The 24,543-nt window shown below is 42.9% G+C and overlaps 1 protein-coding gene across 3 annotated transcripts in view; it reads left to right on the plus strand.

Moving 5' to 3' along the window:
• The first annotated feature begins 192 nt into the window (after positions 1-192).
• Positions 193-24,543, plus strand: part of Kntc1 (kinetochore associated 1) — an 86,911-nt gene continuing 62,560 nt past the window's right edge. For all 3 annotated transcript variants that reach the window (XM_048343026.1, XM_048343029.1, XM_048343028.1), the window contains exons 1-12: positions 193-303; positions 12,607-12,771; positions 14,039-14,159; positions 18,830-18,945; positions 19,298-19,376; positions 20,173-20,250; positions 20,976-21,010; positions 21,220-21,330; positions 22,333-22,426; positions 23,058-23,110; positions 23,609-23,724; positions 24,379-24,433. In XM_048343026.1, coding sequence (XP_048198983.1) covers positions 12,649-12,771; positions 14,039-14,159; positions 18,830-18,945; positions 19,298-19,376; positions 20,173-20,250; positions 20,976-21,010; positions 21,220-21,330; positions 22,333-22,426; positions 23,058-23,110; positions 23,609-23,724; positions 24,379-24,433 — 981 coding nt within the window. In that variant the 5' untranslated portion in view covers positions 193-303; positions 12,607-12,648. The remainder of the gene's footprint in view (positions 304-12,606; positions 12,772-14,038; positions 14,160-18,829; positions 18,946-19,297; positions 19,377-20,172; positions 20,251-20,975; positions 21,011-21,219; positions 21,331-22,332; positions 22,427-23,057; positions 23,111-23,608; positions 23,725-24,378; positions 24,434-24,543) is intronic.

Here is a 24,543-nt window from a genome sequence, read left to right on the forward strand (position 1 = left end):
AGCAACGCGAGACGAGTCATGATTGGTCGGTCTTTCGAAGGGCGTCTAAAGAGGGCGTGTCCAAGAATACTCAGGAGAATGCACACTCGGCGTATGGAAATGAGTGAAATCTAGGGCGGGGCCACGTCCTAGTTCGAGTGTTGACTTATTTTGGCCTTTTCCAGTCGCCGTAGAAGGGGGTTGGACCTAATATGTTCCCGCCAATTCAAACCCACGGGATGGACCTGGTTTGGGGGCCGGTTGTGAGTTAGGAAGAGAAGCCTGATACCTGGAGCGTTCCTTTTTAAGTTTCTTCAGTTTCAGGTGAGGAGGGGCTGGTACGCAGTCGCCGAGAGCTAAGTAGTGGTAGCGAGGAGTCGGAAATGATCAGGCTTCAGTACTTTTTGAGATATTTTGCCCGGTAGATGCTGGCCGGGAGGAGGTTGGAATCGGTTCTGTCAGTCTGCCTGAAGACGTCTTTGGGTACATCTCGGTTGTAATCTTACAATCTCTTAGTAGTTGTCCAGTTGTCTCCAGTTGTCTGTGATCTGAAAATGTCTGAGACCCTATCACTGGTTAGCTTAATACCCCTACCCACTCCCGCCTTGTCTCGTGGAGAGGATCCAGTTTCGAAGTCCTGCCTCCCCCACACCTTGTTCTGAGAGACCAAAGTAACTCCATTTTGAAAAGAGGCAGCCATGTTAAGGTAAACTTGAGGAAAACAGTTACTGGGAATAAACCACAATATGTACTCACCCAGTAGTTAGCCAATCAAAAGTAAGAAAAGCAAGCTGATTTAGCCAAGAGTAGACCGATGCTATATGTTGCGATATTCTAAAGCAACCATAGATATCTCCAGACCAATCAGACTCTTACCAGGTCGGATATTGCTAAAGGTCAGCCAATGGGATAATGGGAGATGTGGAAAGCTCCTAAAGTTGTTTGTTCACCTGTATAAAAAGTATGTAATCCCCATTCTCAGGGCCCTCGTCTCTCAGCTGCGTCTGATGAGTACGTTGGCCCGCATGCGCATTCTCTAATAAACAGCACCCTTGCTTTTGCATCGATCTCAGTCTTGGTGGTCTTCAGCAGTCTTTGGGGTGTCCGGATTTGGGCTTAACATTCTGGGGTCTCGTCGGGGATACCCCAGACCCACACCGACCCGGATCGCGGGGCCGTCCCCCGATCCGTAAGAAGTGCACTATAGTGTCTGTGTCTCTGTCTAGTGTTTGTTTCGGTTTCTGAATCTGGCCGGCATAGGACCTGGCAGATGCGCTATCGGTCGCCAGCAAGAGTCGGGAAGATGTTCCCTAGACTCCCATCGGGGGGTCTCTGACACCCCATCGGTAAAGGGAAGGTTGATTTCCCTTTGTTTTCCAGGACATTGGGGTGCGTGATTGACTCACCCGTACCGGTCGTTTCTTTTGAGCTTACTTTTATTTTCCTTCCTTGAGCTGTAACCAGTTTTTCTTTTTCTTGTCCTCTGTCGTTGTGAGTAATTGCTACTGGGTAGGGACTGGAACGGACTGAGCTGACAAAAGTGGAGTCCAGCAATCTGCTGCCAGACAAGATCTCTTGACCATCAGAGGGAGTTGCCACCCCCTGCTATTATTTAACTGTTTGAAATTACAGAAAGGCCTGTGGTTTCTGTTTCACCTCTCAAGAGTTTTTACTGAAATTGCATTTCAAATCCGCGCCATCTGTTTCGTGTTGTCGTGTGTGTGTGTGTTTCTGTGTGCAAGTGGTGTTGCTGGTGGACTGTTCTACCGGGATCAATGGGACAGACTGACTACTCTATTTTGGTTGATAACTTTAAAAAGGTAAAAGCTAGAGGGCAGGAGCCAGGTGCAAAAGTAAAGAAAGGCAAGTTGATAAAATTCTGCACCTCAGAGTAGCCTACTTTGATGTGGGGTGGCCTGAGACAGGCACCTTTGACAAATCTGTAATCTCTAAAGTGAAAACTAAAATCTTCTTTCCAGGTCTGGGGATATGGCCTAGTGGCAAGAGTGCTTGCCTTGTATACATGAGGCCCTGGGTTCGATTCCCCAGCACCACAAATACAGAAAACAGCCAGAAGTGGTGCTGTGGCTCAAGTGGCAGAGTGCTAGCCTTGAGCAAAAAGAAGCCAGGGAGAGTGCTCAGGCCCTGAGTCCAGGGCCCAGGACTGGCCAAAAAAAAAAAAAAAAAAAAATAAATAATCTTCTTTCCAGAAAGAAGGGGGCATCTGGACCAAGTTCCTTACATCTTGGTTTGGGAAGATCTGGTAGAGGACCCTCAATGGATCAAGCCCTTTCTCCCCATACAGGAAAAGGTGGCCACTGTTCTGGTGACCAAGGAAAAGCCGCCTGAAAAACCAGAGAAGGCGCCACCTCAAGAAACTTCCACGCCTTGCCTCCCCCTCTGTATTCTGTTTTACCTCAGGACAGGGACACTGAATTTCTTTTGTCTACTCCCCCACCTTATTTACCCAACCCTAACCCAGCTCCCTCAGAGGCCTAGGAAGCCCCACCTAGAGTGAGGAGGGACAGGGGAAAAGGGACTCTAGAGGGTCCCACTGGGAAAACTAGAGGGAGAGTTACCTGAGGAACTAACTACTCCTGCCTTACCAGAAACAGATGAGACAACCACCACATTGCCCCTAAGGGAAGTGGGACTCCTGGATGAGGAAGGAAATCCTCAGCTTCAATATTGGCCCTTTAGTACTAGTAACCTTTATAACTGGAAGGCTCAGAATGCCCGATTTTCGGAGAACCCCCAAGACTTAATTTCTCTTTTTGATAGCCTAATGTTCACCCACCAGCCTACCTGGGGCAACTGCCAGCAGCTGTTGCGCAGCCTCTTCACTACAGAGGAGAGAAAGTGCATATAGATTGAGGCTTGGAAGTTGGTCCCCCGGGGTGGATGGGTTCCCCACCACTGACCAAGCTCTTATAGATGCAGCTTTTCCTACTGCGGTATTGCCTAATTGAAACCAATGGGACTTCATGACTCCAGAAGGTAGAAAACAACTGGAGGTCTACCACCAGACTCTAATGGCGGGTCTCAGGGCTGCAGCCTGTAACCAACCAATTTGGCCAAGGTCTATGTAGTTCAGCAGGGAAGGAAGGAGACTCCAGCAGCCTTTTTTAGAGAGAATAATGGAGGCCTATAGGCAGTACACCCTGCTAGATCCAGAAGCTCCTGAAAACCAGACAGCGGTTGTTATAAACTTTGTCAATCAGTCAGCCCCAGATATTCAGAAGAAGTTGCCGAAGTTAGAGAATTTGGAAGGAAAAAGTGTCCAAGACCTGCTAACCATAGCCCAGAGAGTGTACAACAACAGAGATTCCCCCGAAGAAAAACAAGGCCACCTGGGAAATGACCCGGGTCTTGGTAGCTGCTGTGGGGAACCAAGGGAATTACAGGAAGCCAGACAACAGGGATAGTAGACGCCCCCAACTTCACAAGAACCAGTGTGCATACTGCAAGGAGATGGGACATTGGGTTAAAAATTTCCCTAAAAGACCGAGAAATGGGTGGAACTCCGGGGAGCGCAGAGCCTCTGTCCTCTCCACTGACGTTACAGATGAGGAATAGGGAAGATGGGGTTCGGAACCCCTCCCTGAGCCCAGGGTGACCTTAAGAGTGGAGGGGACCCCAACAGACTTCCTTGTTGACACGAAGGCTCAACATTCAGTCTTTCTGGAACCTCAAGGGAAGCTTTCAAAGAAATGATCTTGGGTACAGGGAGCCACTGGGATGAACCGTTACTCATGGACTACCTGAAAAACAGTGGACTTAGGTGTGGGACAGGTATACCACTCATTTATGGTGATCCCAGCGTGCCCCTACCCTCTTCTTGGCCAGGACCTGCTCACCAAAATGGGGGCTCAGATTCATTTTCAGCCCGGTAAGATTGAAATATCAGACTCAAAAGGAAAGCCGATACAAATGTTGACTCTAAATTTAGAGGATGAATATCGACTTCATGAGCAACTGGCTCCCCCAAGTGAGATAATGGACTATTGGCTCGAGTCCTTTCCAGAAGCCTGGGCAGAAACTGGAGGAATGGGATGGGCCAAGCACAGACCTGCAGTGTATGTGGAGCTCAAACCAGGAGTGGACCCAGCTCGAACCAAACAGTATCCCATGCCTCTGGAGACCAAGAAGGGTATCACTCCTCACATAAGGAGATTATTAGATCAAGGGATACTTAGGCCATGTCAGTCTGCCTGGAATATGCCACTCCTACCAGTTCGGAAGCCACAGTCCAACGATTACAGGCCTGTGCAGGACTTGAGGGAAATAAGCAAGTGATGGATATACACCCGACTGTGCCCAACCCGTACACCCTCCTTACTTCCCTACCTCCTGACCGACAATGGTATACTGTCCTAGATTTGAAAGATGCTTTCTCTAGCTCCCAAGAGTCAAGAAATATTTGCCTTCGAATGGACCGACCCTGAGAGGGGAATCAAAGGACAACTGACTTGGACCAGACTGCCGCAGGGCTTCAAGAATTCCCCGACCATCTATGATGAAGCTCTGCATGAAGACCTGGGTGAGTTTCGCTCCCTCTACCCTAATGTGACTCTCCTGCAGTATGTGGATGACCTTCTGGTTGTGGCTGAAGACGCCGAGGCTTGTCTGCAAGGCACCAAAGACTTACTCCGAACCCTGGGAGAGATGGGATATAGAGCCTCAGCAAAGAAGGCCCAGATCTGCAAGCAGGAGGTGACATAGTTGGGGTACATGCTAAAAGGGGGACAGTGGTGGCTCACACAGGCCAGAAAAGAGACCGTGTTAAAAATTCCTCCACCCCAGACTCCCCAACAAGTAAGAGAGTTCCTTGGGTCAGCTGGATTCTGTAGACTTTGGATACTGGGCTTTGCAGAACTAGCTAAGCCTCTCTATGAGGCCACCAAAGAAAACCAGCCTTTTGACTGGACTGAGCAAAGAGAGGAGTCTTTTTTTTTTTTTTGGCCAGTCCTGGGCCTTGGACTCAGGGCCTGAGCACTGTCCCTGGCTTCTTCCGGCTCAAGGCTAGCACTCTGCCACTTGAGCCACAGCGCCGCTTCTGGCCGTTTTCTGTATATGTGGTGCTGGGGAATCGAACCTAGGGCCTCGTGTATATGAGGCAGGCACTCTTGCCACTAGGCTATATCCCCAGCCCGAGAGGAGTCTTTTAACCATATAAAAACAGCCCTGCTGTCAGGCACCCCCCACCCCAATTGGGTCTCCCAGATGTGACTAAGCCCTTTCATTTGTATGTAGGTGAAAGCAAAGGTGTGGCAAAATGGGTCCTGACCCAATACTTGGGCCCATGGAAAAGATCTGTGGCATATTTATCAAAGAGACTAGTTCCGGTGGCAGCCGGATGGCCTCCTTGTTTACGGATGATAGGGGCCACAGCCCTAATGGTGAAAGACGCAGATAAGCTTACTATGGAACAAGAAACTGACCGAATATACTGATAGCTGAATATACTGATAGCTGCTATGCCTTTGCCACAGCACATGTACACGGCGCCATCTACAGGGAGAGAGGGTTGCTGACGGCAGAAGGAAAGACTTAAAAATAAGGAAGTAATTTTAGCCTTATTAGCAGCCCTGTGGCTGCCAAAGAAACTGGCCATTGTTCATTGCCCTGGTCATCAAAAACCAGTCACACTGGGTAGCCGGAGGCTGATCAGACTGCCTGAAGCGTTGCCTTCCAAGCCAAAGAGACTTTAGTAACCAAATTACCAGACCCTGGACCAAGGGAGCTACCAATGTACCCAACTCACACCAAGGAAGAACAAGGGTGGATGAAAGGATTGCTGATGTCTCAATGCCTGGATGGATGGTGGTGGGATTCAAAAAATCGTGTGATCCTACCTGAACTTTTGGGGGACCAGGTGTTGAGCAAGACGCATCAGAGCACTCACATGGGAGTCAGGAAGATGCAAGACTTGTTAAGGCATGCGAAAATCAGAATTCGTGGGGTTAATGAAAAGATTGAAAGTATTGTTTCCAAGTGCAGGGCCTGCCAAGTTACCAATGCCGCGCAGATCTCCTCAACACCGAGCACCAGAAGAAGAGGAACCGAACCAGGAGCTTATTGGGAAGTAGATTTTACTGAGGTGAAACCTGGTAAATATGGATATAAATATTTGTTAGTTCTCCTAGACACCTTTTCAGGATGGGTAGAAGCGTTCCTGACCAAGCGAGAAACAGCCCAAGTGGTAGCTAAAAAGCTGTTGGAAGACATCCTACCCAGGTATGGCCTCCCTACTCAGATAGGCTTGGACAATGGACCTGCTTTTGTGTCCAAGATAGTACAAAGCTTAGCAAGTATACTGGGGACAGATTAGAAATTACATTGTGCTTATAGACCCCAGAGCTCAGGACAGGTGGAGAGGATGAATAGAACTCTAAAAGAGACCCTAACTAAATTGACCATAGAGACTGGCAAGGACTGGGTGTCGCTCCTCCCCTTCGCCTTCTATAGGGTACGGAATTCCCCTTAAATTGGACTTACCTCCTTTGAAATCATGTTTGGAAGTCCCGCTTCCATTATTCCTAACTTGTCCTAACACCTGTTAACAGAGTTTGATGATTATGTTGCACTCCTTTAGAGCCCTCCAACAGACACAACAGGAGGTTTGGGCACGGTTGCAGGCTGTCTATACCATGGGGCCCCCTCCTGTTCCTCCTATGTGAAGCGCCACCAACAGGAAAACCTGGAGCCACACTGGAAAGGACCTTACCTGGTGATACTGACCACCCCCACCGCTCTCAAGGTGGATGGCATTACCACTTGGATACACCATTCACAAGTGAAGCTGGCAGATCCAGTACTGGTGAGAGAAGAGCTTCCTTCCCAGGTGGCAAGCAACCAGCAACAAAGACAACCCCTTAAAGCTAAAGCTGCGCCATATGACTGTTAACTCCAAAAGATGAAAACCCTTTTAACTTTCATGATGTCATTTTTTGCTTGCAATGCTAATCCCCACTATCCTTATGAATGGATATGGATTGTAAACAACCCTGACACGGGAAAAAAGTATAGACCTAGGCACCAAGGTAGGACCACAGATATGGTTCCAAGATCTAATGTTTGATCTCTGCCATCTGGCAGAAGGATCATGGGCACGGACTAGTAGGACAAATTCCTACCCTGAATGTAGATGGAGATCTTGGTGTATGTCCTGGAGGAAAGCGAACTGAAAAGTGTGGAGGACCCTTGGAATACTATTGCAAGAATTGGGGATGTGAAACCAGTGTGGCAGCATACCCCAGTTGGAAGGGAAAGGGAGGTGATTTGGTGTCCTTTACCAAACCTAATGTTCAGGATTCCAAAATATTAGCCCAATTTACCCAAAAAGGAAAAGAAACAGAAGGATGGGAATTGGGAAAGTCATGGGGACTGAGGCTGTATCAACCTGGAGGATCCCATGCTGGAGTTCTTTTCACCCTTAAAGTCCTGAGGGCCCCAATTCACCTCTCCATAGTTGTAGGCCCTAACACCGCACTGCGACCGGTCAGGAACAGGCCTGTACAGAAACCAAGTGGCCAGGCTCCAGAGCCAACAGCAGTTGCTGAGCAGAATCAACCTCTAGGAGCCCCCTTATGGAACCTACTGCGACATACCCATGAAGTATTTAACAAAACTCGCCCAGAGGTGACAGACTCTTGCTGGATGTGCTATGATGTGCAATTACCCTTTTATGAAGGAATAGCCATAGTGGAAATTATGTACAGACTGAGAAGGTGCAGGATTGTCGATGGCAACCAAGGCAGTCATGGTTGACCTTGGAAACAGTGCACGGCCGGGGGAGCTGTATAGGTAGTCCTCAAACCCTCAAACACCTTCGTAACCAAACCTTTCCCATACCGGCTCAAGAGGTGTATTTGCTGCTGGCAGAAAATAGTTGGTGAGGGCTGGGGATATGGCCTAGTGGCAAGAGTGCTTGCCTTGTATACATGAGGCCCTGGGTTCGATTCCCCAGCACCACATATACAGAAAATGTCCAGAAGTGGCGCTGTGGCTCAAGTGGCAGAGTGCTAGCCTTGAGCAAGAAGAAGCCAGGGACAGTGCTCAGGCCCTGAGTCCAAGCCCCAGGACTGGCCAAAAAAAAAAAAGAAAAAAAAGTTGGTGGGTTTGTAATACGGGTCTGACTCCACATGCACACACCTCTGTAATTAATCAGACACGCGGATTTTGTGTAATAGTCCAACTGATACCCAGGTTAATTTATCACATGGAAGATGAAGTGATATTTAGGCTAAAGGACAAAGCCCAATCTTCATCCCAAAGATTAAGAAGAGAAATGGCTACGGCAGTGGTACTAACCATAGGGACCTTACTGGGAGCAGCTGGAATTGGAACTGGAGCTACAGCCCTAATTCAACAACGCTCCCATTTTGCCAGCCTGTGGGGAGCTATTGATGAAGACATTCAAGAATTACAGAGACAAGTGGATCAACTAGAAGAGTCCCACGCTTCCTTAGCCAAAGTAGTGTTGCAGAATAGAAGAGGGTTAGACCTGGTTTTCTTACAGCAGGGGGTACTATGCGCTGCACTAGGAGAGGAGTGTTGTTTTTATGTTAACCACTCTGGAGTTATCAGACAGTCTATAGCAAAAGTTTGAGAAGGTTTGGAAAAAGAGAACAACCAAGAGGTTGGTTTGAATCCTGGTTTGATTATTCCCCTTGGCTTACAACTTTGCTTTCAGTTTTAGCTGGACCCTTGCTTATAATAATAGCCTTAATAGTAGGACCCTGTGTGATAAATAAGTTTATAGCCTTTGTAAAAGATCGGGTGAACACAGTTCAACTAATGGTACTGAGACAACAATATTTACCCCTAGACCCGCAAGCTGCCGATTCATGCATTGAGACAACCCCATGAGCTGACAAGGGTATCTCAGAGGAACCATGATTGGCTCCTCAGCTTCCTATGAGAAGGGGGGAATGAGAGACCAAAGTAACTCCATTTTGAAAAGAGGCAGCCATGTTAAGGTAAAGAGCCAATTCCAGGAAACAAGAAAAACAGTTACTGGAAAAACCACAATATATAGTCACCCAATAGTTAGCCAATCAAAAGTAAGAAAAGCAAGCTGATTTAGCCAAGAATAGACCATTGCTATATGTTGCGATATTCTAAAGCAACCATAATGTCTCCAGACCAATCAGACTCTTTTTTTTTTTTTTTTGGCCAGTCCTGGGCCTTGGACTCAGGGCCTGAGCACTGTCCCTGGCTTCTTCCCGCTCAAGGCTAGCACTCTGCCACTTGAGCCACAGCGCCGCTTCTGGCCGTTTTCTGTATATGTGGTGCTGGGGAATCGAACCTAGGGTCTCGTGTTTCCGAGGCAGGCACTCTTGCCACTAGGCTATATCCCCAGCCCGACAGCCAATCAGACTCTTAACAGATCAGATAATGCTAAAGGTCAGCCAATGGGGTAAGGGGAGATGTGGAAAGCCCCTAAAGTTGTTTGTTCACCTGTATAAAAAGTATGTAATCCCCTTTCTCAGGGCCCTCGTCTCTCTGCTGCGTCTGATGAGCACGTTGGCCCGCATGCGCATTCCCTAATAAATGGCACCCTTGCTTTTGCATCGATCTCAGTCTTGGTGATCTTCAGTGGTCTTTGGGGTGTCATGATTTGGGCTTAACAGTTCAAGAAAGCCACAGACCACCCCAGCTCTTATGTCCTTTCCCTGTGACTGCTTCATTGTCTCCCTTCAGCTTGGCATAGTTGATTTCTTGTCATTCAGGTCTCAGCTCCTACGGCACCTCTTTCCTTCCCTTCCCAAACAGGTCCATAAACCAACTCCCCAGTTCGTCCAAGCCCTCTTTCCTTCAAAATATTAAGCACTAGTAGGAATTATTTGTGCATTTTAAGGTTATTGTATTTATTTGTTTTGTATGTGCCAATACTGGGACTTGAACTCGGGTCCTTAGCTTTTTTGCTCAAGTCTGGCACTCCAACACTTGAGGGACAGCTCTACTTCTGGCTCTGTATGTTTGTGTTTACTTGGAGATGAGATTTTCTAGCCTCCTGATATTTGTGCACTTTTATGTTGTTGGGAGGCAATCTAACCATTAAAAGTGGACATAGACTTAAGTCCACTTATTTTCTCTTTATGTCCATTAGATGACTTTGGTCGATTATTTAACTGTCCTGTGTTCCTAAACTTCAAAATAAATTGGGCACATTAAAGAAATAAAACATTAAAATTTCTGGACACACATGATCATATGAAATATGGTAGTTTTTTGGTGTTCTTTCCACAAGATTATATACTTTTTTTTTTTTTTGGCCGGTCCTGGGGCTTGGACTCAGGGCCTGAGCACTGTCCCTGGCTTCTTTTTGCTCAAGGCTAGCACTCTGCCACTTGAGCCACAGCGCCACTTCTGGCCGTTTTCTGTATATGTGGTGCTGGGGAATCGAACCCAGGGCCTCATGTATACGAAGCAAGCTCTCTTGCCACTAGGCCATATCCCCAGCTCCAAGATTATATACTTAATAAGGGCAAAGACATTTACTATCTCATTCATAACCATTGGTTTCTTTTTGTTTTGTTTTTTGCCAGTCCTGGGGCTTGAACTCAGGGCCTGAGCATTGTTTCTGGCTTCCATTTGCTCAAGGCTAGCACTCTACTCACTAAGTCACAGTGCAACCTCTGGCTTTTTGTGTATATGTGGTGCTGAGGAATCGAAACCAGAGCTTCATGCATGCTAGGCAAGGACTCTACCGCTAAGCCACATTCCCAGCCCTCGCTTCTGGTTTTTTGAGTGGTTAATTGGAGATCAGAGTCTCACAGGGACTTTTCTGCCTGAGCTGGTTTCAAACCAAATCCTCAGATCTCAGCCTCCTGAGTAGCTAGGATTACAGGCATGAGCCTCTGGCATGCCCGGTAAACCTTTAACTCTCAATATTACATCATTTTGGGTAGATCCAACTAAGTTCCTACTTTGTAGATTATAGAATTAAGGAAAAGGAGGCTGGGAATGTGGCTTAGTGGTAGAGTGCTTGCCTAGCTTGCATGAAGCCTTGGGTTCGATTCCTCAGCACCACATAAACAGAAAAAGTCAGAAGTGGCACTGTGGCTCAAGGGGTAGAGTGCTAGCCTTGAGCAAAAAGAAGCTAGCCACAGTGCTCAGGCCCTGAGTTCAAGCCCCAGGACTGGCAAAAAAAAAAAAATTAAGGAAAAGGACGATTAGATAATTGCCCAAGAACAACTGACTAGTCATTTAAAAAACAATAAACCCTGCATCAAAAATGGTTACCCATGCCATACCTACCATACTTCAGTTTGTTTCTTGGTACTGAGGATAAAACCCAGTGGTAAACATGCACTTTTTCATTGAGCTATCTGCCCAGTTCCTCTCAGATTTTTTTTTCTTTCTTTTTTTCCCTCCAGTCCTGGAGCTTGGACTCAGGGCCTGAGCACTGCCCCTGGCTTTGCTCAAGGCTAGCACTCTGCCACTTGAGCCACAGCGCCACTTCTGACCTTTTTTTGTATGTATATATGTGGTGCTGAGGAATTGAACCCAGGGCTTCATGTACTCGAGGCAATCACTCTTGCCACTAGAGCATATTCCCAGCTCCCCTCTCATAGATTTTTATGACAAAAATTTTTTTTGATCTTGTATTCTGTTCCCACCCAGTTCACAGTTAATGAGTTACATAATCTTTGCTATTGAGATGGTTCAATGGCTCTGCTAAGGTCCCATCTGTAGTCTTTGGTGCAGTCCAAACCCAATTCAGTTTTATTTTTTTCTCCTCCTCTTACCATTTTTTTTAAAGTATGTCAATACTGTGAAAATATTAACGGACTTAAAATTTTTTTATTATTATTTTTATTTATTTATTTCTTTTTGCCAGTCCTGGGCCTTGAACTCAGGGCCCAAGCACTGTCCTTGGCTTCTTTTTGCTCAAGGCTAGCACTCTGCCACTTGAGCCACAGCGCCACTCCTGGCCATTTTCCATATATGTGGTGCTGGGGAATTGAACCCAGGGCTTCAATCCAGCCCCACGGACTTTAAAATTTTTGCCGTGAGCTATTTCAAGAAATCCGACTTCAGAACCTATGCTCTTTATTGCTACACATGTGAAAGATTTGTTTTGAATGAAAACTTGGTATCGTTTCAAGCAGTTTGAGCACAGGAAATATTGGAAGCTCTAGAATACAGAGAAAATCCAGACTTGTTGGTTTGTGTTTATATACCATGTGGTGTTCTCTGATGAAATTCATGACCTATTTTCATTTATCTTATTGGTCCAAAGTGTCTAGTAAGCATAGAAATAACATGTAGGGGGGCTGGGGATATGGCCTAGTGGCAAGGGTGCTTGCCTCGTATACATGAGGCCCTGGGTTCGATTCCCCAGCACCACATATACAGAAAATGGCCAGAAGGGGCGCTGTGGCTCAAGTGGCAGAGTGCTAGCCTTGAGCAAAAAGAAGCCAGGGACAGTGCTCAGGCCCTGAGTCCAAGCCCCAGAACTGGCCAAAAAAAAAAAAAAAAAGAAATAACATGTAGGCTCTTTAAAAGTATTGATGTTTTGGCGTTTGTGTTTTGAGCAAGCCTTTTCATTTTCCAAGAAACAAGATTCTGAAGTTTTGTACAAGATAATGTAGACTGTGGTTTTACATGTTTTCTTAGAGCAGACAGAACTTCCTGACTCAGAAAGACAATCTCAGAAACATGTGGAATGATATTGAGCTACTAACAAGTGATGACACCGGCAGTGGCTATCTGAGTGTTGGTTCAAGAAAAGACACGGCTTTGTACCAAGTAGATTTGCTTGTGAAGATCTCCTCTGAAAAGGTAGTGTTTTTGACATTGACTGGTTTATTCTTTTTTTTTTTAATCACATGAGAGTCTTTATTGCAAGCTCCAGCCTGGACTCACGATCGTCATGACTGGTTCATTCTTGAATGTTACAACATGATGCATAAAATTGTGCTTTTCAGGCCTAGTAGCAAGATAAATGTATTAATTTATGAAGGAATATATATTCATTGTGATTCTAGCAGATTTTGTGGGGTTTTTTCTTTTCTTCTGTACTAGAGATTGAACCTAGAGCCTTGAGCATGCTAGGCAAGTGCTCCAAGATTTGAACCGCTCTTAGCCTTTTTATTATTTTGTTTTGATTTTTGCTCTAGGATAGTACTCTACTACTTGAACCAGAGCTCCACTTCCAGCTTTTTTGGTGATTAACTGGAGATAAGAGTCTCATGGAGGAATGGAAATTTGGCTTAGCGGTGGAGTGCTTGCCTAGCATGCACAAAACCCTGGGTTCAGTTCCTCAGCACCACATAAACAGAAAAAGCTGGAAGTGGCACTGTGGCTTAAGTGGTAGAATGCTAGCCGTGATCAAAAAGAAGCTCAGGGAGAGTACCCAGCCCTGCGTTCAAGCCCCAGGACTGGCAAAAAACAAACAAAAGAGTCTCATGGACTTTCCCGGCCTCAGCTGGCTTAAAATTGGAATTCTCAGATTTTAGCTTCCTAATTAGCTAAGTGCTTGCACCTGGTGTGGATGAAGTTTTCTTTTTCTTTTTTGTCTAAGACAAGGACTCAAACTTGGTATCTGTTGCTTTCACTCATTGGCTGGCACTCTGGCTGGCACCTGAGCCAGACTTATCTCCCTGTCCCCCACCCTGCCTCCCATGATGAATTTTTTTTTGGCCATGGGGCCTGAAATCAGGGCCTGAGCGCTGCCCCTGAGCTTTTTCACCCAAGGCTAGCTCTCTACCACTTTGAGCCACAGCACCCATTCCAGTTTTCTGGTGATAAATTGGAGATAAGAGTCTGACAGACTTTCCTGCTTGGGCTAGCTTTGAACCTCCATCCACAGATCTCAGCCTCCTGAGTAGGTAGGATTACAGACATGAGCCACTGGCACCTGGGTCCCAGATGAATTTTTAAGATATGCCATACAAAGGAAACCTTGTTGCTTAATTAACTAGACTGAAAAAAAAGTATTATCTAGTGACATTTGAAAGTTGGATGTTTGAGTATATGAGGGTACTGTTGGTAAATATTAAACTTGTGTAAAGTATTTTAATTTTGATTACGTTTTGCCATCCTGTAGGCCTCATTAAATCCAAAGATAAAAGCATGCAGCTTAAATGATGGGTTTATAATAGTAGCAGATCAATCGGTGATACTACTGGACAGTATTTGTAAATCACTTCAATTACATCTTATATTTGGTAAGTCTAATATAATGCAAGACATTGAAAGCTAAATATATCTTGGTTATAATTTCTGACTGGTTTTATCCTGTTATTCCTAAGAATTAGAATTGCATGCATGTCAGGAAAATATTGAATACTTTTCTCTTGTTGGACACTAGACTCAAAGGATACTGAGATAATCTTTCCCTCAGTATGTCTCGGGAACATACCGTAAAACAATAATTAACCTTGCTTGTATGGTTTTTGTGTTAACATATATTGGGGCCCATTTGTGTTCAATTTCTTGAATCTTGTACATATTTTCAGTGTCAGCAGGTATTTAAATACTTTTTAGGATACATACTACTATAAAAACTTTTTGGAAACATGCATTAATTCTTGGAGTTTAAAGGGCTTTAGGTACACGTGAACATGAACCTAAGAATAGTTTAGGTGATAGTACACACTCATAGTTCTAGTACTTGGTAGGTGGTTGTTGTTTTTTTCTTTTTTGGTGATGCTGGGGTTTTGAACTCAATGTCTTGTGCTTGGTAGGCAGGCACTCTACCACGTGAGCCATTCCTGCTGCCCAAATTCCCATACTGGGAAGATTAAAGCAAGAGAATTACAAGTCTTAGGCTAACTTGGGCTACATAGTGAGACCTTGTCTCAAAAAAATCTAAACTGAGCTGGGTGCCAGTGGCTCATGCATATAATTCTAGCTACTCAGGAGGCTAAGATCTGAAGATCATGGTTTATAGCCAGCCCAAGCAAGAAAGTCCCTGACACTCTTATCTTCTATAAACTATATAAAAAGCCTGAAGTGAAGCTGTGGCTAAAGTGGTAGAGTGCTAGCCTTGAGCAAAAAAAGGTCCAGGGATAGGGTTCAGGTCCTGAGTTCAAGCCACAAGACCAGCACACACACTCATACACAAGTCTAAACTGAACACTGGTGGCTCATGACTGTAATCCTAGCTAGTCAGGAGGTGGGGTTCCAGAGTTTTGAGGTCCAAATAGCTTGGCAGAAAAGTCCTTGAGACTCCATCTCCAAAATAAACAGCAAAAAGCAGGGCTGGAGGCAAGATATCATGAGGTCAAACCTCAGTACTGACAAGAAAAAACAAAACAAAATGAAAGGGAATAATAACCCAAGTGATAAGTCTATTATTTGTGTTGAAGTTAGGGAAAATATTGTGAAGTTACATGAAAGTCTTTTCTCTCTTGAGTAGAAATTATTTGAGAAAGATGATTATTGGGAATACTTACATGAGAACGTAGACAAATAAAGGCAAGAAGTCTCCCCTGATCAGTCCACAGGGCTCATTGTGTCACTGATAATATAGAGTAGCTTCCATTCATAAATCACAAACTATGCATTTCTTATTCTACCCTGTCAGTTACCCAATCTTTCTGTTAGATAAACACAGTCAAGCTCTCACCAGATGATACTTGAGCTGTGCCCATTGACTGGAATTTAGCTAATTTTCTCACTCTTCTTCAAGTCTTTCTGAATGTTCTGATTGATACTGCAAAATGCATAGTTCTTCCAATTGCTTCTTTTTATTCCTTCTTCCTTCTTTCCTTCCTTTCTTCCTTCCTTCCCTCTTTCTTTGTTTCTTGTTCTCTCTTTCCCTCTTTCTTTCTTTGCACCCATTCTGGGGCTTGATTTCAAGGCCTGTTCATTAGCTTTATTGCTCAAGGCTGGAGCTCTACCACTTGAACCACAGCTCCACTTCCAGCTTTTTGCTGGTTAAATTAGAGTCTTAACAGTTTCCTACCCAGGTTGTCTTAGCACCATGATCTTCAGATCTCAGCCTCCTGAGTAGCTAGGATTACAGGCATGATTCACTAGCACTAGCCCAAACTTCTTTTTCTAGAACACTTAATACCTTTTTACAGGTCTAATAATTTTCTTGTTATGTTAATTGTTTAGGATTTGATATCTGTGATGACAGGAATGTTGTTAACTTCAGATATCAGCAATAAGCCTTAGAACAATGCTTACTTAGTATATGGTAAATGCTTCAAAAATATTTATCAACCAAATGAAAGTAGTTTTCTTTTTCTTCATGACTTTTCTCTTGAAAAGTTTAGAATAAGAATGATTTGTGGCCTTTTTGTAACAAAATTTGCATATGTTTTTATTAATTAAATTTTTTTGACACGGTGTGCAAAAGGGGTACAGTTACATAATAGGGCAGTGTGTACATTTCTTGTGATATCTTACACCCTGCTTTTCTTTCCCTTCCCTAGATCAGGTAGACATATATACAGTACACAGTGTACCAAAAACATATACAATAGCCACGTGGCCTACGCCAAAGGAAATTCACCTAGGACTTTAAATGTAACATCAACAATAGAGTTTGCTTATCCTTGTCTTATATAAACATACATACATAGCTTTTGAGCTATTGTGATCCACTGAGAGGTCTATTTTTTACCTTTATATGTTGAGTAGTTGTTTGGTTTTAGTTACATAATGTAGGGTCGCTGACCCAGACCTATGGGAAATACCATTTGACAAGAAGTTTTTGGTTTCGCAGACCTGGTCTCTACTGTCTCCCCCTTCCCCCACCTTAACAGTCATATATCAAGGAGATCATGCCCCTTTGTTTTCTGTGTTCTAGGCTTGTCTTGTTCAACATTATTTGTTCAAGTTCTGACCATTTCCCTGCGAATACCAATATTTCACCATTTCTAATCACTGTGTGGTATTCCATTGTGTATAGGTACCATATTTTTTGGGTCCATTCATCTGTGGAGGGGCATCTGGGTTGTTTCCATATTTTGGCTATTGTGAATTATGCAGCGATAAACATGGAAGTGCAGATGTCTTTTTGATATCTTGAGGCCTGTTGTTCAGGTTAGATGCCTAGGAGTGTTATGGCTAGGTCATAGGGTATGTCTATGTTGAGCTTTTTGAGGAACCTCCAAACTGTTCTCCAAAGTGGTTGTGCTAATTTGCACTCCCACCAACAATGGAGAAGGGTTCCTCTTTCCCCGCACCCCCTCCAGCATTTGTTGTTGCCTGAGTTCAGAGTATAGGCCATTCTAACTGGAGTGAGGTGGTATCTCAGGGTTGTTTTGATTTGCATTTCCTTTACTGCCAGGGATGTTGAACATTTCCTCATATGTTTCTTTGCCATTTTTTTTTTTTTTTTTGCCAGTCCTGGGCCTTGGACTCAGGGCCTGAGCACTGTCCCTGGCTTCTTCCCGCTCAAGGCTAGCACTCCGCCACTTGAGCCACAGCGCCGCTTCTGGCCGTTTTCTGTATATGTGGTGCTGGGGAATCGAACCTAGAGCCTCGTGTATCCGAGGCAGGCACTCTTGCCACTAGGCTATATCCCCAGCCCTCTTTGCCATTTTTATCTCTTCTCTTGTGAAGTCTCTCTTTAGCTCCTTTGCCCATTTCCTAATTGGTTTATTGGGCTTGGAGGGGCTTAGTTTTTTGAGTTCTCTGTAGATGATGGATATTAGGCCTTTGTCTGTTGCTGTGCTGGTAAAGATCCTTTTCCATATGGTTGGTGGCTTGGTGGCTATGTCTTTAGCTGTGCAGAAACTTTTTATTTTGTAGTAGTCCCATTTATCGAGTTTCTCCCCTATCTGTTGTGCCCCTGGGACTCTATTCAGAAAGTTCCTTCCTGTGCCTATACATTCTAGCATCTTTCCTACTCTGTCCTTCAGTAGTTTCAAGGATTCAGGTCTGATGTTAAGGTCCTTGATCCATTTTGAGTTGATCTTGGTGCATGGTGATAGGGTAGGATCTACTTTGAGTTTTCTGCATATGGCTCCCCGGTTTTCCCAGCACCAGTAGTTGAAGAGGCTATGTTTTTTCCATTGTATGTCTTTAGCTCCTTTGTCAAATATCAGCTGACTGTAAGAGTGCGGTTTTATTCTGAGTCTTCAATTCTATTCCATTGATCTTCAGGTCTGTTTTTATACCAATACCAGGCTGTTTTTGTTATGATGGCTCTATAATAGAGCTTGAAGTCTGGTATTGTGATACCTCCTGCACTGCTTTTTTTGCCTAGAATTGCTTTAGCTATTCTAGGTCTTTTGCTGTTCCATATGAATGTATGGGTTGCTTTCTCTGTTTCAGTGAAGAATATAGCTGGGATCTTGATGGGGATTGCATTGAATTTGTATAACAATTTGGGCAATATGGCCATTTTCACTATATTGATTCTGCCTTCCCATGAGCATGGGAGGTCTTTCCATCTGCTTGTGTCTTCTTTGATTTCCCTTTTTAGATTTTTATAGTTCTCATTAAATAGGTCCTTCACGTCTTTTAGTTAGGTTGATCCCTAGGTAATTTATTCCTTTTTTAGCTATTGTAAATGGTATTATTTCCATAATTTTCTTTTCTGTTTGTACATTGCTGGTGTACAGAAAAGCTGCTGACTTTTGTGGATTGATTTTGTATCCTGCTACTTTGCCAAAATGGTTTATTAGGTGTAGGAGTTTGGGGACTGAGCTTTTTGGGTCCTTCAGATATAAGATCATGTCATCTACGAATAGGGATAGTTTGATTTCTTCTTTGCCGATGTGGATCCCTTTGATGTCCTCCTCCTGCCTTATTGCTATGGCTAGGGATTCCAGCACTATGTTGAAAAGAAGTGGGGAGAGTGGGCATCCTTGTCTTTAATTTTTAAAAATTAAAAAAAATTTTTTGAGGAGGCTTAACTTTGATTTGAAATTTTCAGATACTGCAGCGGATGTAGTTGGCCTGTGTCAAGAAGGAAAGTTTCTCTGGGTGGGGGAGAGAAGCGGCAACTTGCATCTTATTCATGTGACATCAAAGCAAATATTATTCACCAATGTAAGAGCCTGTCATGATTTTCATTTTTTCCTAAATTCTAAATAATTTCTTAGACAATTCAAATTCAAGTAAGCCATATACGTAACTTATTTAAAGTGGAGAGAATAATGTTTATGTTAAGTTTAAACATGCCTCAGAAACATAGAAACTAAAAGCAAACTGGAAAAATTAGGCTTTGAAGTTATTTTATATGCTTGTCCTAAGTACTTTTCCATCCTCAAATTAATGTGTTTAGAGTAACTATAGATAGAATTGTTGCTGATGGTATTCGATAACACTAGGGTTTAAAGACTAGTATCCTTTCATATTGTTCTGGGTTTAATCTTATAGTTTGAAATTAATTTGCAATTAGGCATTTGTTGAGAAAGCTAAGGATGAAAATCACTGTACCTACCGGAATCTTGTTATTGAGAAAGATGGCTCAAATGAAGGTAAGATTTCTTGAATGATTTTTGCATGGCTTCTGATGAAAACACAATAAAAAATTCATATTTATGGCCTGGGAATATGGTCTAGTGGCAAGAGTGCTTGCCTTGTATACTTGAAGCCCTGGGTTCGATTCCTCAGCACCACATATACAGAAAATGGCCAGAAGTGGCTCTGTGGCTAAAGTGGCAGAGTGCTAGCCTTGAGCAAAAAGAAGCCAGGGACAGTGCTCAGGCCCTGAGTCCAGGACTGGCCAAAAAAAAAATTAAAAAAATTCATATTTATGGCTGGGAATGTGCTCAGTGGTAGTGCAACTGGCAAAAATAAAAATGATATTCATGCCAGGTGCCAGGGGCTCATGCCCAGGCCCTAAATGCAAACTCCAGTACCACTTAAAGAAAGAAAGGAAGCAAAGCAATATCTCATGTATGTTACTTCTAACTACTCAGGAGATAGGGATCAGGAAGCTCGTGGCTTTCAGTCAGCTGGGGCAAAGTTAGACATATCCCATCTCAACAAACAGGCTAGGCCTGGTGGTGAGATAGGAGGATCAGGGTCTAAGACTGTCCCAGGCAAAGACATGAGAGACCCTATCTGAAAAAAATCCTACAAGCAAATAGGGCTAGAGGTGTGGCCCAGGTGGTAGAGTGCTTGCCTAGCAAGTGAAAAGCCCTGAATTAAAACCCTAGTCCTGCCATGAAAATGAAAAAATACATAAGGAAATTGACATTTTAAGATAATTGGTTTACATTTATAGCCATATGCTTTTTAGAGAAAATGATTTTGATTTTATTTTAATAGGTACCTATTATATGCTGCTTCTTACAAACAATGGATTTTTTTATATTACAAATATTCAGCTTGTAAAAATTCAGCAAGGTAAGTAATCTATTATTTTCTTATGAATTATTTGTTTTCTAGGTAAATTTTCAACTATTCAAAGACTATTTTGGTTTATTATATTCTAGGTACTGAATATTCTTTTTTTATGTGTATGTGTGCTGGTACTGGGACTTAAACTCAGGACCTGGGTGCTCCCCCTTAGCTTTTTTCTCAAGGCTGGTGCTCTGCCACTTTTACAACAGTTCTACTTCTGGCTTTTTGGTGGTTAACTGGAGATAAGAGTCTCATTGACTTTTCTGCAAGGACTGGCTTTGAACCATGACCCCTAGATCTCAGCCTCCTGAGTAGCTATCATGACATGGCAATTAGCAACACACTTTTCCAAAACATTTACTATGTGTGAGACCTGTGGTGGGTCCAGGGTATATGACAAGATTTAAGATGCACTAACTCTCTGTAGTTTGATGAAGAAGCTAGACAGGAGAAAGGGCTATTCTATAACCAGAAATGGAGAATACTTGATACGTAGGGCCTCTCTTGACCCTCTCAGTAGGATGGAACATGGTATGTGTAGGAAATGCGAGGAAGTGCATCTGCGTGGCACGCAAGGGCCAAACTGAAAAGTTAATACCAATTCTGACTTCTTTGAACGAGCACACATTCATTTCATCTTAACACAGAGGGTGACTTGTATTATTTTTTTAGTCTATATTAACTTAGAAATTAATCAATCTAGTTTACTTGCTTGTATTTTCGTGCAGCAATTGAGAATGTAGACTTGGAAGCAGCCAAAAAGGTAAGGAACCAAAGTTATATTGTTCTCTTTAAATTTACATTTAATATAAAATGTAGTTTCTGTGTACAGTTGTTCTCCTGGTTGATGTTGTAGGGGTTGATATGCCATTTTAATAACATTTTCGTTTAAAAATACATTTACATCTAATTGAGTTAAACTGATTTTTGTGGGACTTAAATCTGTATAAAACATTCTAATTGTTTTTACAGTTACAAGGACAGATTAAATCCAGTTTTATTTCTACTGAAAATTATCATAGTCTTGGTTGTCTCAATCTTGTGGCTGGTGATTTAACAAGTGAAACTCCTGTGATAATTGGGGTAACTATCTTTATTTTATTTTATCTTAATTTATTTGTTGTCAGTTGCAGTGATTGAACTGATTTAATGGGTGCCTGGGTGCTGTCCCTGAGCATCTTTGTGCTCAAGGCTAACATCCTACCACATGAGCCACAGCCCCACTTCCGGTTTTTGGTTAATTGGAGATAAGAGTCTCATGGACTTTCCTGCCCGGTCTGGCTTTGAACCATGATCCTCAGATCTCAGCCTCCTGAGTAGCTAGGATTACAGGCATGAGCTACTGATGCCCAGCTTCAGGACGGGGCTCTTCTTGAAACGTTAATTTGTAACATAACAAAATTAAATCAGTAAATAAACCAAAATGTATATATTAGGAAAATGTTGCATCTTTACTTTTACTTGTCTCTTCCTGAAAGTTTGTGCTCAATGCTAGCACTTGATCACTTAAGCCACTGTTCCACTTCTGCCTTTTCAGTAGCTAATTGGAAATAAGACTCTCAAAGGATTTTCCTGATTAGGCTGGTTTTGAACTGTGATCCTCAAATCATAGCCACCTGAGTTGAAGAATTACAGATGTGAGCCACCAGTGCCTAGCTTATTTGTGGTTATTCTAACAAAAATATTTTACTTTATTTATCTATTCATTTGTGCCAATGCTGAGGCTTAAAAACTCAAGGTAGTTTTATTACTCATGGCTGGCACTCTGCCACTTGAACCATGCCTCCAGTCTGACATGTTGCTGGATAATTGCAGCTTCTTTTTGCCTAAGACTAGCACTCTACTACTTGCACTCTACCACTTGAGCTACAGCTACACTTCTGACTTTTTCTGTATATGTGGTGCTGAGGAATCGAACCTAGGGCTTCATGCATGCTAGGCAAGTACTCTACCAGTAGGCCACATTCCCAACCACATGGAAAGATATTTTGAAGTTAGTAATCTATATAGCTTATATTTTACTTTAAGGAAAGTTCAGGTCTCAGATCCAAATTTGTAATTGTCGTACTATTTTCATTTTTCCAGGGAATTGGTAATTGTGCACTTTCAAAATGGGAACCAGATTCTACCAAGAAAGAAATGATGGTTAAGAACCTAATTGATACAGAGATTATGAACGGTAAAATAAGCTAATGAAACTAGTTTTTTGTAATTATTGTGGGGGTTATACTTTTTATGTTCATATATTTGGGCTGGCATATGGATTATTTTTTTCATTCATTCAGTGTAAATACTTGGGCTTGAACCCACTGTCTGGCAGTGGGTTAATTTTATTATTCTCTAAAACAAGCTAGATTTGTTTGAAAATTGTCCACATTAGGATCATTCTTTTTTTTTTTTGGCCAGTCCTGGGGCTTGGACTCAGGGCCTGAGCACTGTCCCTGGCTTCTTTTTGCTCAAGGCTAGCACTCTGCCGCTTGAGCCACAGTGCCACTTCTGGCCATTTTCTGTATATGTGGTGCTGGGGAATCAAACCCAGGGCCTCATGTATATGAGGCAGGCACTCTTGCCACTAGGCCATATCCCCAGCCCAGGATCATTCTTGATATAATACAATTAGTACTCCTCTTTTGGGAGTTTTTACATGTTACTGATTACCTAAAAAAATCTAAAAAGCAGCAGGAGTAGGTAAAAATGGAAAAATTTAAATAAAATACAGTTTTGTCTTTCTGTAGCTATTTTAGTTTGCAATTTAAATATGATTGTATGTAATACTATCATAAAATTCTTTAACTTCTTTTCTGTTATAGGAGCAAAGAAGTTCCAGCTGATTGACAACCTGCTTTTTGTGCTGGATACTGATGTATGTTAATGTTTCTCTTTGGATGTTTTCTTTTCTTTCTTTGCGTGTGTGTCTGTGTGGTGCTGCACATAGAACCTATGGCCTCATACATGCTACTTAAGCATTCTGCCACTGAGAAAGATCCTCACCCTGATCATATGTTTATTAATAAAAATGTTGCAGGACACTGGTGGCTTGTGCCTGTAATCCTTACTTAGTCAAGAGACTGGGATCTCAGTTCAAAGCCAGCCCAGGCAGGAAAGTTTGTGAGACTTTTCTCTCAAGTGGTAGAGTACCAGTTTTGAACAAAAGAGCTAAGGGACAGTGCCCCTCCTGAATTAAAACTCCAGTACTGGAATACACACACATACACACAAACAATATTATAAAACTTACAGAGACAAGGATTTTAGCTGGGCTGGGTGAGTCACCATTTTGTGTACTATGCTCTTTAGATGTATGTTATCAGATATAAAATCAGGATCATTAAGACGTATAGGTGAGATGTCTTTTTTGCAGAATGTGCTGAGTTTATGGGATATTTGCACTCTCACTCCCATATGGAACTGGCCCTCCGTTTGTGTAGAGGAATTTCTTCTTACCACTGAAGCAGATTCTCCTTCCTCAGTTGCCTGGTAGGTTATAACTTTGATATGAGAACAGTTTCCCTTCTTTTAGCACCAGGTTTCTTGTCTGTTTTGTTCAAGTCATTTATTATGTACACTGAAACAGCCTAACAGAATTAGGATGGACTCATTGTCTACCTATTTCTATTGGAAACAAATAGGCAGTATGGTCCTCCATTGTGTTAAAACAGTGTCAGTTTGGGCTATGAACATGGACAAATAGATTCTATTGTCTTGGGCTAGGTGTGATGGCTCTCATGCTTGTAATCCCAACTGCTTGAGCAGTGAAAAATGTTGTTTGAGGCCAGTTTGGCCGAGAAAGTTGAGACTCTATCTCAGAAAGTAAGTTAAGTATGGCAATTCACAACTGTAATCCTAGCTACTCAGGAGGCATAGGTAGGAGGACTAGTCTGAAGTTGACCCTAGGCAAAAGTGAGACATTATCTGAAAAATAACTAAAGCAAAAATGGTCAGGGCATAGTTTAAGATACAGCACCTACCTAACAGATGCTAGTTCCTGAATTCAACCTTAGTAATACCAAAAGAAAAAAAAATGTATTTTTGAATCTATCTTGACACTTAAACTAGAATTAATCACTTCCACTTCGCTTTTTTCTGGTTGCAAGTTTGTTTGATTTACTTGTAGCTTCTTTTTCCTTCTAGGCAAGGAATTACAAACCTGAAATTAGTAGCTTTGACGACTACAACTAATAAGAAGGTATTGGAAAATTTTGCTTCCCTACCTATCCATAACATATATTGAAAATAGCATTTAAGTGACATAGAAGTTGATGCCAAATAGTGTTCATAGTACATTAGCTATGACCC

Source organism: Perognathus longimembris, chromosome 3 (assembly GCF_023159225.1).
Source record: "Perognathus longimembris pacificus isolate PPM17 chromosome 3, ASM2315922v1, whole genome shotgun sequence".
NCBI lineage: Eukaryota > Metazoa > Chordata > Mammalia > Rodentia > Heteromyidae > Perognathus > Perognathus longimembris.